This window comes from Erinaceus europaeus, chromosome 2 (genome assembly GCF_950295315.1).
Source record: "Erinaceus europaeus chromosome 2, mEriEur2.1, whole genome shotgun sequence".
Classification (NCBI taxonomy): Eukaryota; Metazoa; Chordata; class Mammalia; order Eulipotyphla; family Erinaceidae; genus Erinaceus; species Erinaceus europaeus.
The window spans coordinates 198,529,063-198,546,437 of NC_080163.1; the positions used below are offsets into that span (position 1 = coordinate 198,529,063).

Genomic DNA, 17,375 nt, shown 5'->3' on the forward strand with positions numbered 1-17,375 from the left:
CTTTGAGTGTTCCTTCCAACCTGAATCATTGTCTTTCATCTAATGTTGTGTGATGAGTGATATAAATATAAAACATGGGGTGCATTGGATCGACCTTCCCGTGGTGCATCTCGTGAGTACCCATTCATTGGGGAAACTGACGATCCTCCTTAGCCGACTGAATCCACATGGATCCCAGTCACTTTCAAAGCCAGCAACAAGCAGCTCCTGACAGCTTTCAAGCTGTTGGTCCTGCTATTCGAGTCCTCCAACTTAATGTTGAGGGGCTGTCCTTTGCCAAACGCGTTCTTCTTCTAATATAAAATATGGTATTATAATACTGTATGTTGCTTGTTCTCTGGGATGGCTGGATTATTTCACTGCCATTAGTCATGAGTAGTGCCCTTTCCACTGCCGTAGTACTGCATTATTAACATGTTTTAAACTATGGGTTGGGGGGGCAGGACAATGGAACACCCCATTAAGTGCACACAGTACTAAGCACAGGGACCTGAGCAAGGATCTGGGTTCCAGCCCCTGACTCCCCACCTACAGCGGGGACACTTCCTGAGCAATGAAGCAGGCCTACAGGTGTTTCTCTTTCTCTCCCTCTCTGTCTCCCCCTTTTCTCTCAGTTTCCCTTGTTCTATCCAATAACATGGGGAAAATGTGCTCCAGGAGCAGTGGATTCCTAGTGCTGGCATCAAGCCCCAAGCAATAACCCTGAATGGGGGCGGGGGCGGAGTACTGGCAGAAGCAATTTTTTTTTTTCCAGTTGAACTTACCTGTCTGAAGAACAGAAATCGGGGCTGGGTGGTGGTACACCGTGTAGAGCACACACGTTACCATGTGCAAGGACCCGAGTCCAAGCCCCCAGTCTCCACCTGCAGAGGGGAAGCTTCACTTCTTTTCTGTCTTTCTCTCCCCCACCCCAGTTTCTCTGCCTCTATTTAATTTTTTTTAAAAAAGGAAGTAAATGGGTTCCAGGATGGTGAACTTGTTGTGCAGGTATTCCTGCAATAACCCTGGTGGCAATAAACAAATAATTTTAGAGACAGAGGGAAATTGAGAGGGAAAGGGGAGATAGAGAGGAAGAGAGACAGAGAGACACCTGCAGACCTGCTTCAATGCCTGTGAAGTGACTCCCCTGCAGGTGGGGAGCCGGCGGCTTGAACCGGGATCCTAACTGGTCCTTGCGCTTTGTGCCACGTGCGCCCAACCCACTGCACTACCACCCGACTCCCTAAAAAAGCTATTTTTTATCATTATCTTTATTTATTAGATAGAGACAGCCAGAAATTGACGGGGGGGGGTGATAGAGACAGAGAGACACCTGCAGTGCTGCTGGTGTCTTGAACCTGGGTCCTTGCACGATGTGATATGGTGCTTAACTAGGTGTGCCACCACCTGGCCCCTAAAAAAAAAAAGATATTAAAGAGGACACACACCTACCTACCTCTAGCTAGATATAATCAAAAAATGGTGCTTAAAAACTTTTTGGGTCAGTTCCTCTTAAGTGTAGGCACAGAAAATGCCTTGCAAATTCCACAGTATAAAACAGAAGGGAGACAGCTGAAAGAGGAAACTGATGTTACTCTGCTGAAACTACATTGATCCCCGGTAAGATACACATACACTTGAAGGTTAAGTAGCTTCAGCTCTCAGCTAATCCGGTGTAATCTGCCGCTCCATGGCCGTCTGTACTCTTGGCACACTGCTTTCTGAATGCCGAAGATCTGGCTTTTCCCTTCTGTTCAAACACCCTGTGGAGAGAGTGATGCGCCTCTTGGCACACCTGTGCGTTACGCTGAGTTTTCTGGAAGGAGTTCGTGTTATGTGTCCTTCACAGTGCTCCTGCGAACACCACGGAAGGAGTGACGACTCGGGGTCAAGGTACGCCTTTCTTGTTTCTAATCAGTCGCATCATTCTGAGAGAAAGGACTCGAAAGCAGGTAAGCCTTATTTCTGCATGCAAGATGGTGCCCTGACTGGCAGAGCTAGCCCCCCAGCCCTCAGGCAGCCTTGTTTTGACAGCAGACTGTTGCTTAAAAATCAAAGGACAGAAGGTTTCATTACAAAGGTGCTAACTTCACTGTGTTAGCGTTGGTTGACCATTCCTTCATAGCTTTCAGTTATGAGCAATCAAAGGTTTTTTTTTTTTACCTTATATTGAGAGACTTGGGGGTGTGAGAACCAGAGCACCACTCTGGCACGCGAGATGCAGGAGATCAAATACCAAATTTCATACCTGAGACTCGGACACTTTATCCACTGCACCACCTCCTGGCCCACAGCCCCTCAAATTCTTAAAAGGCCCTCAAGTCTCTTGAGGTACCCAAACATACTCTGGACTACAAAAGTATTCCTTGCACTCAGCTTCACAGAACACTCTGAGACAGCGAAGCCACTGAAATGTATGTGGCTGACTTAGAAACGTATGTGGCTGATTATAGAGAGCACAAGAGAGCAGGGCTGTCAGGAGTCTGGCATGCCGGTCCACCAGCTTCCAGGGTTTTCCATTTCATTTTGAAGATTGTTTATTTCAAGTGGATATAGAGCATAGGAAGCAGGAAGGGAGATCGCAAGAGTAAAGTCAGGGAGGTTCATAATTAGAAATTTTCATTTTTAAGATATTGAGGTTTACAATGACTTTGAAAGATAGGCCGACCCCATCTGTTGAGACATCTTGGGGCTTCCTAGACGTTACTTAACCTCTGAGGTCCTTAACATCTGTCTGGGAAGTGGGAGCAGTTATGATATGCAGGGTCATTTCAGACAGAGTTGCATAGCAAATAGAACACTGTAGTAGACTTAAAAATATTTTTTATTGGGGGTTAATAGTTTAGAGTCTAGTCTTTAACACATAGGCACAGCCTCTCATCTCCCCTTGACTGGTATCTTGGGGACACACCAGGACCCCTATGTCCCTTCATCCTGTCTCTTTCCTCCTTTCCCTGGAGTCCTTTGCTTTGGTGCAATATGCCGCAATCAATCCAAGTTTCACCTCATGTCCTCCCTGACTGTCCTTGATTCTTCAGTTCCAACTCTCAGTGAGATCATTTGGTACTTAAAAGTGTATATATAATAAAAAGATTAGATTTTCTGTGTGGGACTTGGTTGAAGTCAACAGTGAGTCTCTTAATTAATTAAAAGAATCACCCAATTTTACCTTACATTAAACAAATAAGAAGAACATAATTTTGAGAAGATTGTCTTGTATAAGCACTACTTAAATCAAGTTTTGGTATCTCACTGAGTTAATCACTATGTGATTACAGAAGAGGAGAAGACTAACAAATTAAAGATCTACTTGTCAAAAGATAAGCAGCAGGGGGCTGGGTGCTAGCACACCTGGTTAAGTGCACATATTATCATGCATGAGGACCTGGGTTCAAACCCCAGTCCCCACCTGCAGGAGGAAAGCTTCACAAGTGGTGAAGTAGTGCTGCAGGTATCTCTCTGTCTCTCTTTCTCCTTCTCTATCACCCTTCTCTCTCAATTCCTGTCTGTCCTATCAAGATTAGATAAAGCTACTTTGAACATACCTGCTGGGAACACTTTTTTTTTTTTAAGTGATCCTCTTTGAAAGGATCTGTTTATAGTTTGGGGGAGTCGGGGATCGGGAGGGTTCTTTTAAAATAGGCCCCTTGAGGGCTGGCTGGATTATACACTGCTTCTCCATGTGTACCACTTAGGGTGAGCCTGACACCCACCCAGGAAGTTTTGATGCTGGGATGGTCTCTTTCTCTCTCTTATCTCTCTCTCTTAAACCCAGGGACCCACACATGGTATAAAGCATGTGCTCAGCCTGCCTAGCTCTCTCCAGGTTTGATTGATTGGTTATTGCCACCAGGGTTATGCCTGGGGCTCAGTACCTGCACAATGAATCCACTGCCCCTGGTGGCCATTGTTCCTATTTAGAGAGGAGAGGGAGAGAGACATGAAGAGAGAAAGATATCTGCCCCCTGCAGGTGGGAAATGAAAGCTTTCCATGATTCTCTTCTCCCTTCTTTTCTTTTTTCTTTTCTTTTCTTTTCTTTTCTTTTCTTTTCTTTTCTTTTCTTTTCTTTTCCTTTCCTTTCCTTTTCTTCGCTTTTCTGTTTTATTTATTTCTTTTCTCTTATTTTTTCCCCATTTTTTTTTTTTTTTACCAGAGCACTGTGGGTGATAGAATCTGGGACTTCGGAACCTCAGGGCTCCAAAAAGAGACTTCACGAGTCTCTTTTCATAACCATTACGTTATCTCTGTCTCCCCCCCACCACCACCCAGTCCATGATTTTTTCAGATGACTCTGAAAGAGTGGTTTCCCTCCTTGCTTTGCTCTGACACCAGGGTGGTGCTATGTGACGACCTGGATATGACTGAGGTCCCCACCAACCTCCCTGTGGACACAGTGAAGCTCCGCATAGAGAAGACGGCCGTCCGCCAGCTGCCGGCTGAGGCCTTCTATTACCTGGTGGAGCTCCAGTTCCTCTGGGTGACGTACAACGCCCTGGGCAGCCTGGACACCAGCAGCTTTTACAACCTGAAGCAGCTTCACGAGCTGCGCCTGGCTGGGAACGCCCTGACCGCCTTCCCCTGGGCAGCTCTGCGGGACATGCCCCAGCTGAGAAGCCTGGATCTGCACAACAACCGCATAGCCAGCGTGCCCCTCGAGGCCACCGGGTACCTCAAGAGCCTCGCCTACCTGGACTTATCAAGCAACAGACTGGCCACCCTGCCGCCAGACTTCCTGGAGAGCTGGGCCCACTCAGTACCACTGCCTAGAAGCCGGGACCTCCCTCGCAGAGCTATTCTGGGTAAGCTCACAAGCCTTGCAGTTCCTTGGGCTCCTCTCCTTATTTTTGAATGTCCTTTGCCCAGTTATTTATTTATTTATTTATTTTATTGGGGGGATTAATGGCTTACAGTCAACAGTAAGTGGTTGATGCATGTGTAACAGTTCTGAGTTTTCTGCAAAACACTCTCACCTCCAGCCTAGAGCTTCCTCCATCATCAGGCACCAGGACCTGAAAGCACTGCTCCCCGCCCCCCCAGTTCTCCCCAGAGTCCTTTACTTTGGTGCAGTACACCAAACCCAGTCCAAGTTCTGCTTTGTGTTTCTCCTTTCTGTTCTTATTTCTCAACTTCTGTCCATGAATGAGATCATCCCATATTCATCCTGCTCTTTCTGACTGATCTCACTTCACATGATTCCTTCAAGCTCTGTCCAAGATGAGGTGAAAATAGTGACTTCATTTTTATTTTTCCTTCACCACTCCCATCACCAAAGCTCTGTGTCCCCATCCCCATGCCCACAGATAACCACTATAGCTCTCCCAGTCTTAGATATAGGTTGAGTTTTTTTTCACATTTGTATGTTCTCTATATTCTGCATATGAGTGAAACCTTTCTGTAGTTGTCCTTTACCTCCTTACTTGCTTCAGTAAGCATCATCTTTTGTGGGGCCGGGTGGTGGAACATCTGGTTGAGCGCACATGTTACAAAGCCCAAGGACCTGGGCTCGAGCCCCCAGTCCCCACTTGCAGGGGGGAAGCTTTGCGAGTGGTGAAGCAGTGCTGCAGGTGCCTCACTATCTCTTTCCCTCTCTATCACTTCCATTCCCTCTTGATTTCTGGTTGTATCTATCCAATAAGTAAATAAAGATAATAAAAGAAAATCTTTTTTTTTTTTAAGAAAGCATAATCTTCTCCAATTCCATCTTTTGGTATTCCTGTGTAATACTCTGTTGAGTATATGTCCCGTAACCTTTTTATCCACTCATCTGTTGAAGGACATTTTGACTGTTTCCTCTCAGGGAGAGAAATTCTGACTGTAATTGTCACAGCCAGTATTATTCAATAGTTTCTCTGTTTCAGGCACAGTTCTAAGCAATTTGAATGTATCAATTTACATAATTCTCACAAAATCCCTGGGGCTATCTGCACATAAATTCTCACAAAATCCCTGGTGCTAGTCTACACATGGAAAAACTGAGGCACAGAATGACAAATATTCACTCCCAAGTGGCAAGTGATGGATCCCAGATGTGATGTGTGCAGGCTGGCATCAGAGGCTGCCATCTCCCCTTTTGCTCCTCTGCCTAAAACCTTGGCAGGAGTCGTCATAGCAACAGGGCAGTCACTGTCGCTTAGCACAGAGTAAGTTCCTCACTGGTCCTTCCCTGTGAAATCTGTTCACGCCAGCAGCTGAGAGCTGTGTGTGCAGTAGTATTTCACTGTGTACACAGACCACAGCCTACTCAGCCACTCGTCTGTTGTTGGACACCTGGGTTGCTTCCAGGTTTTGGCTGTCACACATTGTGCGGCTATGAACATCGGTGCACACGGATCTCTCTGGGTGAGTGTGTCTGCTTCCTGCTCGTCTCTTTGTTTTACTGCCTTCAGGTGTCCTGTCTTCATGTCTCTTGAATTTGGGTTCTTACTCCATACTTGTATTTAAGATGGCGTTTGATAGAGTGACAGCAATTTATCCAGCACCCTGTGAGGCTGTGAGTGTGTGTGCGCGTGTGCGTGTGTGTGTGTGTGTGTGTGTGTGTGTGTGTGTGTGTGTGTGTGTTACAGCTGGTCCCATATACAAAGAGATTAAATAGCTCTGGTCAGGCCACGGCTGAGTGAGGGAATTCACCCACCTGCCCTGATTCTGTGCGTAAACTAACAGTCCCTACTTGGCTTAGTCACACTTTTGCTCAGTCCTCTTTTCAACCTCTCTTCAAGCTTTCGTGGTGCTCCTCAGGAGTGGAGGGCGCAGCAGAATTTTTACAGGCAGCAGCAGCTTCATTAGCTCGGAGCAGCTGCTGGGCTGGCAAGATAGGTCACCTGGATGATACACCTGCTTTGCCATCTGCTCCTGTGCACCTTCGAGTCCCCACCACCACCAACACACTGGAGGAAGCTTCAGGGCTGTGGTGTCTTTTCTTCTCTTCTTCTGGCTCTGTCTGAAAAACCAGTGGCAAGTTCCTGGCTATGATAAAAAAAATGATAGCTTTCAACTTAATTTGAAAGGAAATGATGGTGACACCAGTTATTTTACTGGCCCCTTGTGGGTTCCCTCCTGGAGTTGGTCTTGTAGCCCATGATCAGCATGTCTATTTTGATCCTGACATTGGGAGACTCACACTAGCTTCCTGAGTTCAGTATTATTAGACAGCACATAGAGGCAGAGAATGAGACCTTTTTAAATACAAGTTTTATTTGTTATGAGTAGCATGTTACAAGACTGTAAGACTACAATGTATAGCTTGACACCACACCCACCACCAGAGTTCTGTATCTCCACCCTTGCGAAGATAATCACTAGAGTTCTCACAAGTCTTATACTTTGCTTACTTCTGTTTTGTTTGGATTTTTTTTTTTTTGGCAAGTTCATATAAATCACATCTCTAGATTCCACATATGAGTGAGATAATCTGGTAGTTGTCTTTCATCTTTTGCTTATTTTGCTAAGCATCATTAACTCTGACTCCATTCATTTTATCACAAAAGACACATCTTCTTTTGTTTTTTTTCTTTCATCCAGGGTTATTGCTGGGCTCAGTGCCTGCATCATGAATCCACTGCTCCTGGAGGATATTTTTTCCCCCTTTTGTTGCCCTAGTTGTTGTAGCCTTGTTGTGGTTATTATTATTACCATTGTTGATGTTGTTTGTTGTTGGATAGGACAGAGAGAAGTGGAGAGAGGAGGGGAAGATAGAGAGGGGGAGAGAAAGACAGACACCTGCAGACCTGCTTCACTGCCTGTGAAGCGACTCCCCTGCAGGTGGGGAGCCGGGGGCTCAAACCAGGATCTTTACGCCGGTCCTTGCGCTTTGTGCCACGTGCGCTTAACCCACTGCACCACAACCCGACCCCCGTATCATCTTTTTTATTGCAGGGTAGTATTCCATGGAATATATATCCCATAAATTCTTTATCTAGTCATCTGTCAATGGGCATTTAGGCTGCTTCCACTCTGGCTATTTTGAATAATGCAGCTATGAACATAGGAGTGCATATATCCCTTCTAATTAGTGTTTGAGTGCCCACTGGGTAAATGCCTAAGAGTGGTACTGCTTGATCATAAAGCAATTCCATTTTTATGTGTTTAAGTATTCTCCATACTGACTTCCAAAGGGGCTATACCAGTTAGCATTTCCAGCAGCAGTGAAGCAGAGTTCCCTTTCTCCACAATCTGTCATTTCCTGGTTGTTGATGTAAATCATTCTCTCAGGTGTCAGATGGTTTCTTATTTGCATTAAATAATGAGGCCTTTAAGATCAGAACACAGTGGTTCAAATTCTGACTGTCCGTCACCATGTAACCTTGCTTTTAGAGTAACATCCGTTCTGGATTTAATCTTTCTTCTGAACTTGAAGAGAAACTTGAAATAGAAAACAATTTTATTGCTCAGCCCAGCACATGTGGACTCCGGTAGCTTAACATTTGTTCCTTTAGCTGCCATTTCTTCTTTCCGATTTACTGTAAGTAGAGAAGAGACAGCAGTTTCAATGCTCTGTGACATTTTTTTACTATCCTACTCGAAGGTCATGACCCTCTGGCTAAGAGTTTTGAAAACTGAGGCTGACCCTGCAGGAACTTGGAACTGAACACTGACAGCAGATTTTCTTTCTTTCTTTCTTTCTTTCTTTCTTTCTTTCTTTCTTTCTTTCTTTCTTTCTGCTGGTCCTTTCTTGAAGGGAAATTTCAACACTTTATCCCCATGGCCACCAGATGTGACATTAACGGCAAGCCGTGTCTGCCTGTACCAACCTTTTCAGTCTTACCTCCTGACACCGCCTGCATTTTATCCTACACTTTTGTAACTCAGAACTGCTAGGGCCCCCACAGTGGAGCGAACCTTCTAGTGCCCTGATGCATCGTAAAATCATACAAAACCTTGACGTATGTGTGACCCACATGATAATCTAAGAACTTTTGTAGTACCTGAGAAATGCCTCTGTCACTGAATTTAGCATTCCGTGATAACTGGCTTCAAATATTGGTTCTCACACTGACTGGCCATGTGTCAAAGTTATCTGGCTTGTGCCATGACTTATTTTTAAGTTGGGGATGAAAATACTTCCTTGTAGAATTTGGGGAGATTAAATGAAATAATACAGACAAGTGCTTCAAGTCCAGTGTAAAGCAAATGCCTGATAACTGTTAGCTGTGATCATTAGTGATCTGGGCTGGCAGGACAGGTCCACTTAGATAGTGGGATGACAAGAGAAATGACTCCATTTCATCCTTCACCACCTCCACCCCCCATCATCAGAGAACCCTTTTCCCAGCTTGTCTCCCCTCTGCTCTAGGTCTGCAGGACAATCCTTGGTTGTGTGATTGCCACATTTCCAAAGTGATTGAGCTGTCCAAAGTGGCCGACCCCACTGTGGTGCTCCTGGACCCGCTGATGGTCTGTAGTGAGCCGGAACGCCTGGCAGGGATCGCCTTTCAGCGGGCCGAGCTGGAGCAGTGTCAGAAGCCGTCGGTGATGACCTCAGCCACCCAGATCACATCGGTCCTGGGCAGCAACGTCCTGTTGCGGTGTGACGCCACCGGGGCTCCCACCCCACAGCTCACATGGACCAGAGCAGATAGCCTGCCGGTTAATTCCACAGGTAGGTTCTGCACACAGGCCTTGAGACAGGAGTTTTCAAATGACTGAACTTCATCTCATGCTTTTGTGTGATCTGAAATTACCTGGCTAATTCTAGTGGAGTCTGTCAAGACTGTTGGGTGCAAGAAACATGATTGGCTAATGTCTTCCGCAGCTCATTTGATTAACTGTAAAGATGAAATAAGACCACCCTTTTTTTTTTTTTTCTTGAAAGCAACATGATACAGTGGGCAGATGGTTGCAAACAAGGCCTTTGTCTTAGTCAGGCTTGGCTACAACTCACGGCAACATTTACCACCATTCCAGTTTTCCCGAGGGGACTTGTTAATCAAGTTTCTCATTTTTTGAGTCATCATTTACATAATAACCTTTACATCCAAGTCTCACTGTGAGGCCAAGTGTCTGGCTACCAGAAATACTGGATATCTTGAAGAGAGGATCAGCTCAGGTGTTTCACACTGAGGATCCAGGCAGTACCAGCCCTTCAGGAGGGAAATGTTCCTGGTGAAGGCTGAGTGGTGGCATCAGCTTTGGGCTTCTCCTCTTCAGTCTGCACCTAGCAGGTGCCTCAGCTCATCACAGTGTTACTGGAGAGGGAGAGCCACACCTCTGAGTGTCTGAAGAAGGTGGGTGGGCTAGGACTCGTGGAGGCAGAGGTGTTTTAAGCAGCAATTCAGGTCTCCACAAGCCAACGTGCGGCTCAAGCCATTAGTCTTAGCTAAGCCGACGGTAGTGGAGGTGTGGGGCTTGCCATATGCTGACAATCTCGGCTCCCCCCAGCCCCGAAGGGAACCCTAAGAGATGCTGTGAGGGCAGCAGCAGCGGAGGTCTTCCCCTCCCCACCCCTCTGGCAGCACCCAGGACCTCAGTAACTGCTGCGGTAACTCCTAAAGCAGCAGGACGCCCAGACTCCTGGCAGAGCAGTGGCTGGCGGACAGTCTTAAAGCCACAGGAAACCAGTGTGTCAAACACAGCGACAACAAAAACAACGACAACAAAAAGGCACAGTGGTGTGGTGTCACCAACAGAAAATGGCCACCTTCCAGAAGCCAAACAAAGTCTCAGCAGGTTTGGATCTGAGTGACCCAGAATTAATTCATAAGAACTGTCCTGAAGAAACTCAGCTGGTGACAGGGAAACTCAGCGAAACAATGTCATGAATTCAGGAACCCAACTGAATGAGCGGGGGCAAAATACGGTGGAAAAGAAAGAGAGAAAGGAAACAGGAGCCCGGGAGACATTCTGCAACCGAGAAGGAAAGAGAGGATGACCAGACTTTGTGAGAACTCCGGTGTAGGAGAGTGAAACTGCACCTCTGAACTCTTTCAGTTTTGTAGAAGGCTGTTATATTACTAATAATACACATTTAAGAACAAAATCAGAGCTTCTGGAGCTGAAACATCGACCAGACAAAAAGATGGCCCTAGAGTACACTGATCATGGAAGGAACCACATGGGAGAGGTTAGTGATTGCTCCTCTGCTGGACATGGATATTGGCAACTATGGAAGCCAGAACTACTTTTTTTTTTTTCTACACACCAAGAAGAAATTTGGTCCTGAAGGTAAAGTGTTAGGGAAAGATGACCAGAGGGCTCTGAACCCTAGTTTCACTGGGATCTGGAACTTTTGTAACAAGGAACCTTTGGTTTTTTAGACCATCAGTGAGAGGGAAGGGATTCTGGAGAACACCTGAGGAAGTCAGGTGCTGCTTCTCTTATCTGAGAGGAAAGAGGAAAAAGCAAGGACAACTATAGGATGATCACATTCATAAGTGGAATATGAGGATTGAAACACATGATCTTGAAAAAAGAAAAAACCCGTAACTATGACATTGGAACAACAATGATGGTTGGGGAGGAGGCACAGAACTTTCATGGTGGGAGTGGCGTGGAGTCATCCCCTTATTATGGTATAAGCTTGGAAATCGCTGATAAAATAGAAAATAAAATTTAAAACTTTGGAGACAGGCTTAAAGTCATGGATTGTGTTGTGTCTAAAATCACATACTACCTAGGCATCCCAATCTATTTCTCAGCCCTATTTGTAAAAGATGCTGGTCCCCTTACAGACCCCACGGCCCCTGTGTGGCCTAGATCTTCATGTACGTGGAAGATGGAGAACCATCTTTCAGAACCACCAGCCACCACCAGCGCCTGGTGTACTCCCCGAGTACCATCTGTTGCCCTCTTGGCTGTGGGCCAGGCGATGGTGTGATCAGACAGGAGCTTCCTTTCCCATTGGCGTGTTGCATGAGTCTCTGCTTTTCTCCCTGAGTATTGCTTTGTTTCCTTCTAGTCATCCAGGAATCTCCGGAGGAAGGAGTCAGATGGTCCATCATCAGCTTGACAAGCATTTCTCACAAGCATGCCGGGGACTATAAATGCCAGGCTAAAAATCTGGCTGGGACGTCCGAGGCTGTGGTTACGGTGATGGTGGTGAGCGCTGTCACAACTACTGAGTCGTCAGACACTTCCAGAGGAGCTGAAGAGCCCCCCGCGCAGCTCCTGCCGGAATCTAGAAACTCCACGGCCATTCCGGCTTTCCTGGCATCTTCCTGGCCTCCTTCTTCCCCGACCTCCCCCACCCTTTCTGCTTTTAACTCTTCTCCTGCCTCGACTGCTTCACTCTCCTCTTCTCCTTCCTTCTCCTCCACTACGCCTTCAGCAGCGACTCTAAGAGCCAGAAGGCCAACCAGCAGCACCCCCGCCAGCCAGCAGGATGGGAAAGGCCCTGTGAAGGTGGTGGAGCCGGCTGGAAATAAGCTTCCCTCCCCCAGAGCCAGTAAAAAGGAAGGGCTGGAGTTACAGGATCGAGCGAAGCCCTTGGAGACCAGTGGCACAGTGGGGAATCTCAGGGTGTTCAGCTGGACCCGGGACAGCGTGACCCTGATGTGGGATGTGGCCAACTCCACGCAGAGCCAGGAGCTCACCGTGCAGTACTCCAGGCCCGGCGACCAGGACCCGCTGCTGCTGCCCGCACACTCCAGCCAGGAGCAAGTCACCATCGCAGGCTTGGAGCCCGGCCAGCAGTACGTGGCCTGCGTGTGTCCGAAAGGAGTCCCTCCCCGGCAGGGCCAGTGTGTCACCTTCTCTACCGAGGGAGGTGGAGCGGGCTCCTTGCTGGTCGCGGTGGGTGGCACGGCCTGTGTCCTCCTTCTGCTTTTGATTTTTCTCCTGCTGTACAAAGTCTGCAGTCTGCAGTGTAAGTCGGATTCCTTGTGGGATGACGACCTGGCCAAAGAGACCTACGTTCAGTTTGAGACCCTGTCCCCCCGATCTCAGAGTCTAGGGGAGCTCTGGACGCGAAGGCACAGGGATGACTCTGAAAAGTTGCTGCTCTGTTCTAGGCTGAGTGTGGACTCTCAGAGGACTTGTACTGACAGAAGTAGAGCTTCCAGACTGGAACACTGTCACTGAGGAGTCACAGCAGAGGCACGCTGGGTGCCACACAGCTTCTGCCACAGAATGAAGGCTCTGAGGCCATAGTTGCCCATGTCTGTGGGTGATATTTTGGACAGAGCTTTGGGGGGCTGGAGATAGTTGCCTTACCCTGTGCAGAGCCCTGGGCTGGAGCCCTGACACCACATGGGAGCACCGGACTGCACCAGGGGAGGGCCGTGGTTGGTGGAATGGTGCTATGGTGTTTCCTCTCTTTTGACTTCTTCATTTTTCTTTCAATAAAAATAAGAATGAATAAGTGGGGAAAGTATTCAACAGTGGTATCTCACAGGCATGTGTGAGACATGGAGCTGCATTTACAAAATCATGGTCATAAATCAAGAGTTCTGGACAGACTTTTGTATTTGTCATGAAAATCAGGCGTGTTTAAAATGTATCTTGCAACTTCTGAATGGAGAAGACAAGTGACAGAGACAATTTTGAATTTCTCTTCAGTTCTTTCAAGTTAAAAGATGGCAAAGAGATATACAAGTGGACACATTGGATTCATCGAGAAAAGACAGCAAAGGGGGGGGCAGGTGGTGGTGCACCTGGTTGGATGCACATGTTACAGTGTGCAAGGACCTGGGTTTGAATCCCCGGTCCCCACCTGCAAGTGGAAAGCTTTGAAAGTGGTGAAGCAGTGCTGCAGGTGTCTTTCTGTCCCTCTCCTTCTCTATCTCTCTCTTCCCTCTTGATTTCTGGCTGTCTCTACCCAATACATAAAGATAATAAAGAAAAAGACAGCTAAGGGCTGCTGAAATAGCTCACCGGGCTAGTGCTCTGCTTTGTCATGTGGGCACCCAGATTTGAGCCTGGCCCCACCACAGTGAAGGAAGCTTCAGCCTCTCTCTCTCTCCCTCTCTCTCCTTCTCCCTCTCCCTCTCCCTCTCTTTCTCTCTCTCTCACTCTATGTTAAAATAACAACAACAGGGTCAGATGGAGGCGCACCTGGTTGAGCACACATGTTACAATGCACAAGGACCTGGGTTCAAGGCCCCCACATAGATTGTGCTTATGTGTCAAAGATTGTACTTGAAACTATTAAATAAAAAAATAGTTAATTAAAAAAAAAGAAAGGAAGGAAGGAATACAGTGCTATAGCCAGGTGGCGGTGCATCTGGTTAAGCTCACACATTAAAGGTTCAAGCCCCTGATCCCCACCTGCAGGGAGAAAACTTCATGAGTGGTGAAGCAGGTCTACAGTTATCTCTCTATCTCTCTACTTCTCTATCTCCCCATCCCTCTCAAGTCTTCTCTGTCTATATCCAATAATAAATAAAAACACTTTTTTAAAAAAGGGGTGTTGAGCGGTAGCACAGTGGGTTAAGCACACATGGCACAAAACGCAAAGACTGGCTGGCATAAGATCCCAGTTCAAGCCCCTGGCTCCCCACCTGCAGGGACACCTCACAAGCGCTGAAGCAGATCTGCAGGTGTCTATCTTTCTCTCCCCCTCTCTGCTCCCCTCTCTCGATTTCTCTTTGTCTTATCCAACAACAATGACAGCAATAACAACAATAATAATAACAACGATAAACAACAGGGGCAACAAAAGGGGGAAAAAAGGGCCTCCAGGAGCAGTGGATTCGTAGTGCAGGCACCGAGCCCCAGCAATAACCCTGGAGACAAAAAAAAAAAAAAAAAAAAAAATCCATATCCCAGAGGGATAAAGAACAGGAAAGCTTTCAAGGGAGGTTATGGAATATGTAGTTCTGGTAGTGGGAACTGTGTGGGCCTGCACCCCTCTTATCCTTGTCAATAATTCCATTTTATAAACACAAATTTAAAAGAGAGAGAGAGAGAGAGATGCCGTTCCAGAGAGGCACTTCTGAGACTGAAGCGAAGTGGGAGAGAAGGTGTGGTCTGGGGTCTCCAGGAGCTGCCGCTCTGAACTGGGAACCCGCAGCTCTGCTTGGCTGGAGTAGTGCCGGGTGGTCTTGGAGGCACAGTGGGCAGTGGGCATGTGGTGGGCATCACGCTGGCTGATTAGGGGCTTTCATTTGCTCTCAGAGGTAAGAGCTCAGGGCTCTGGCCGGGTGTTACCTGAGGTCAGCAGAGGATCTCCCAGCCAGCGGCTGCTCTGGCCTATTTTGAAGCTAACAAACAGCAGAAGACTAAGGAGATTAAACAGAAGCACAGCCCTCAAGTCCCCGGGTTTTGACACTTCCTAAAATGAAAGTCTGAATTCAGGTCAGCACCCAGAGAACGATCATGGCTTTCCTGCTTCTCGATGTTCAGCCTTCAAGAGTGACGGTGCTCTGGGGCCGGGGCTGGCTCAGCTGGTAGAGCACCTGTGTCACCATCCAGGAGGATGCTGGTTCAAGGCCCCAGGCCCCACCTGCAAGGGGAACACTTCCCCAGTGACGGAGCTGTGCTGGAGGTTTCTTCCTCTCTCTGTCTCTCACTTCTATAAAAATGAACAAATAAAAAAGTAAATGTCCTTCGTATCTCTCTTTTCCAGGGGTCTACATGCCTGTGTGGCGTGTACCTTCTTCTTGTCTGTCCTTACTTTCTCCCAGTAAATGCTCCTCTCTCTGAAACATGAAGGAGGAGGAGGAGGAGGATAAGAAGGAGAAGAAGAAGAAGGAGGAGGAAGAGGAGGATAAGAAGGAGGAGGAGGAGGAGAGAAAGGAGTCAGTGAGGAAGGTGGAGACAGACAGGTGGCTCCCTCCCTGGCTGCATCCCAGCCATCGCCAGAGCCATCCCCGGGTGTCCTGTGTCCCCGCACACTGAGGCCACCTGCTGCCCCTGAGGAGAAGGTGACACGTGTCCTACCACCCCGGGGAAGCATGACTTCAGCAACATCAAAAGCTTGGAAATACAGACTTTAGTAGTGGAGAGGCTCCTGGAACCACTGGTCACACAGGTCTATGCAAACTGAGTAACTAAGTGACTTGTACATCATCCTGGCAGCAAAGTTCTAGCAGCCCTTTCAATGTGACCTGTTCATTCTTTATTCTGAAGTCAAGGAAAAACAAAACAAACAAAAAAACAAACAACAAAACACTCCATAGAACTCCTTAATTGCTGCAGTGTCTGTTACTAATGTATCTTGGGGGCCATGATGTGGAAATGGGCGGGCCTGGCCCTGGGGTTGGCAGTGCTGGGTGTGCTTGGCAGCCTGCGGCTGGGGCTGCCTGGCTCTGGGGAGCTCTGCACGCTGGTCCTGGCCTTCCAGGCTGGTTGCAGCTGGGCCGGCGCCAAGACCACCACTGGCTCTGTGGCTCTGGACACCGCCAGGACCCACGGGGACAAGCAGCTGAAAGACTATGGCATGGACGTGCTGACCATGGCCTTTCTGGCCATCCTCATCACCGTCCCTGAGGAAAACGTGCTCCTTGGGCTGCTGGGCCCCACGCCGCTCCAGAAAGCTGACCCTCCAGATGCAAATGAAGGTCAGGGGAGACAGCACTGCAGGTGTAGAGGGCCGGGTCACAGGAAGCCGCAGGTAAGAGGCCTGCTGACACACACCCTGCTGGGGACCTGGAGACAGCTCCCACAGTGTGTGTGTGTGTGTGTGGGGGGGGGCATGCCTCATCATACTAGAGGCCCTGGGTTCAAGCCCTGTGGGAGTGCCCAGTGTAACTGGGGTGGCTCCGTGGATGGTGGAGTGGTGGAGCGGGGCCCTGTTCTCTGCCATCTGCCGTCCCCAGCACCCCTCCCCTTGTGTGTCATCTATATGGGGATACAGCCAAAAGGCAAGGCTGCCACCTGCTCAGGCTGACCCCCCACCTCCATGTCCTGCTCCCTCCCTGGCGCTCTGGCCCAGAACTGTTTGGGGCAGAATGGTCGTCTCCCTCTGCCCTCACCGCCCCAGCTCAGCTGCTTCTGCTGTCTCTGCCTCTTGCACCAACCTCCTGTGGATTATTTTTTGTAATTGTTTCCTCGTAAGGACATGCTGCTTTGCAAGACTTCTGGCCCCGAGGATTTGTAGCAAATGATGCTGAGGGAGAGAGCACAGTGGTTCTGCAAAAAGATGCTCCTGCCCGAGGCTCTGAGGCCCCAGGTTCAATCCCCAGCACCATCAGCTAGAGCTGAGCAGAGCTCTGGGGGGAAATAATAATAATGTTAGTAATAATAATAGTAATAAGAAGAAGGTTGGGGAGACAATATAATGGCTCTGCAAAAAGACTTTCCTGCCTGAGCCTCTGCTGTCCCTGGTTCCATGCCTAGCACCACCACTAGCTAGAGCTGAGCAGGGCTCTGGGGAAAATAATAATAGTGGTAATAATAATAACTGCAGTTGTCAGTGTAGAGAAATTCACTGGTCGTGGATGGGGACGGTGAATGGCAGACAGACACACGTGAAAGCTCCAGGAGAGGGTGGGTCACCTCCAGCTTCATCCATTTTTGTCCTGAA

The 17,375-nt window shown here is 48.0% G+C and overlaps 2 protein-coding genes across 2 annotated transcripts in view; both read left to right on the forward strand.

Moving 5' to 3' along the window:
• Positions 1 to 17,375, forward strand: part of TIFA (TRAF interacting protein with forkhead associated domain) — a 344,732-nt gene that overhangs the window by 74,979 nt on the left and 252,378 nt on the right. The gene's annotated exons all lie outside the window — the stretch shown is intronic.
• On the forward strand, positions 1,384 to 13,321 carry LOC132536859 (leucine-rich repeat, immunoglobulin-like domain and transmembrane domain-containing protein 3). The gene is made up of 4 exons (XM_060186243.1): positions 1,384 to 1,872; positions 4,313 to 4,779; positions 9,270 to 9,575; positions 11,871 to 13,321. The coding sequence occupies exons 1-4, from the start codon at positions 1,670 to 1,672 to the stop codon at positions 12,989 to 12,991; spliced, it is 2,097 nt and encodes a 698-aa protein (XP_060042226.1). The 5' UTR covers positions 1,384 to 1,669; the 3' UTR covers positions 12,992 to 13,321.

Bases quoted from the DNA above. Each gene is read 5' to 3' on its own strand.
- LOC132536859 (XM_060186243.1), top strand. From the start codon at position 1,670: ATGGCCGTCTGTACTCTTGGCACACTGCTTTCTGAATGCCGAAGATCT. The intron at 1,873-4,312 runs GTACGCCTTTCT...CTCTGACACCAG, and splicing joins AGTGACGACTCGGGGTCAAG to GGTGGTGCTATGTGACGACC. The intron at 4,780-9,269 runs GTAAGCTCACAA...CCTCTGCTCTAG, and splicing joins CCCTCGCAGAGCTATTCTGG to GTCTGCAGGACAATCCTTGG.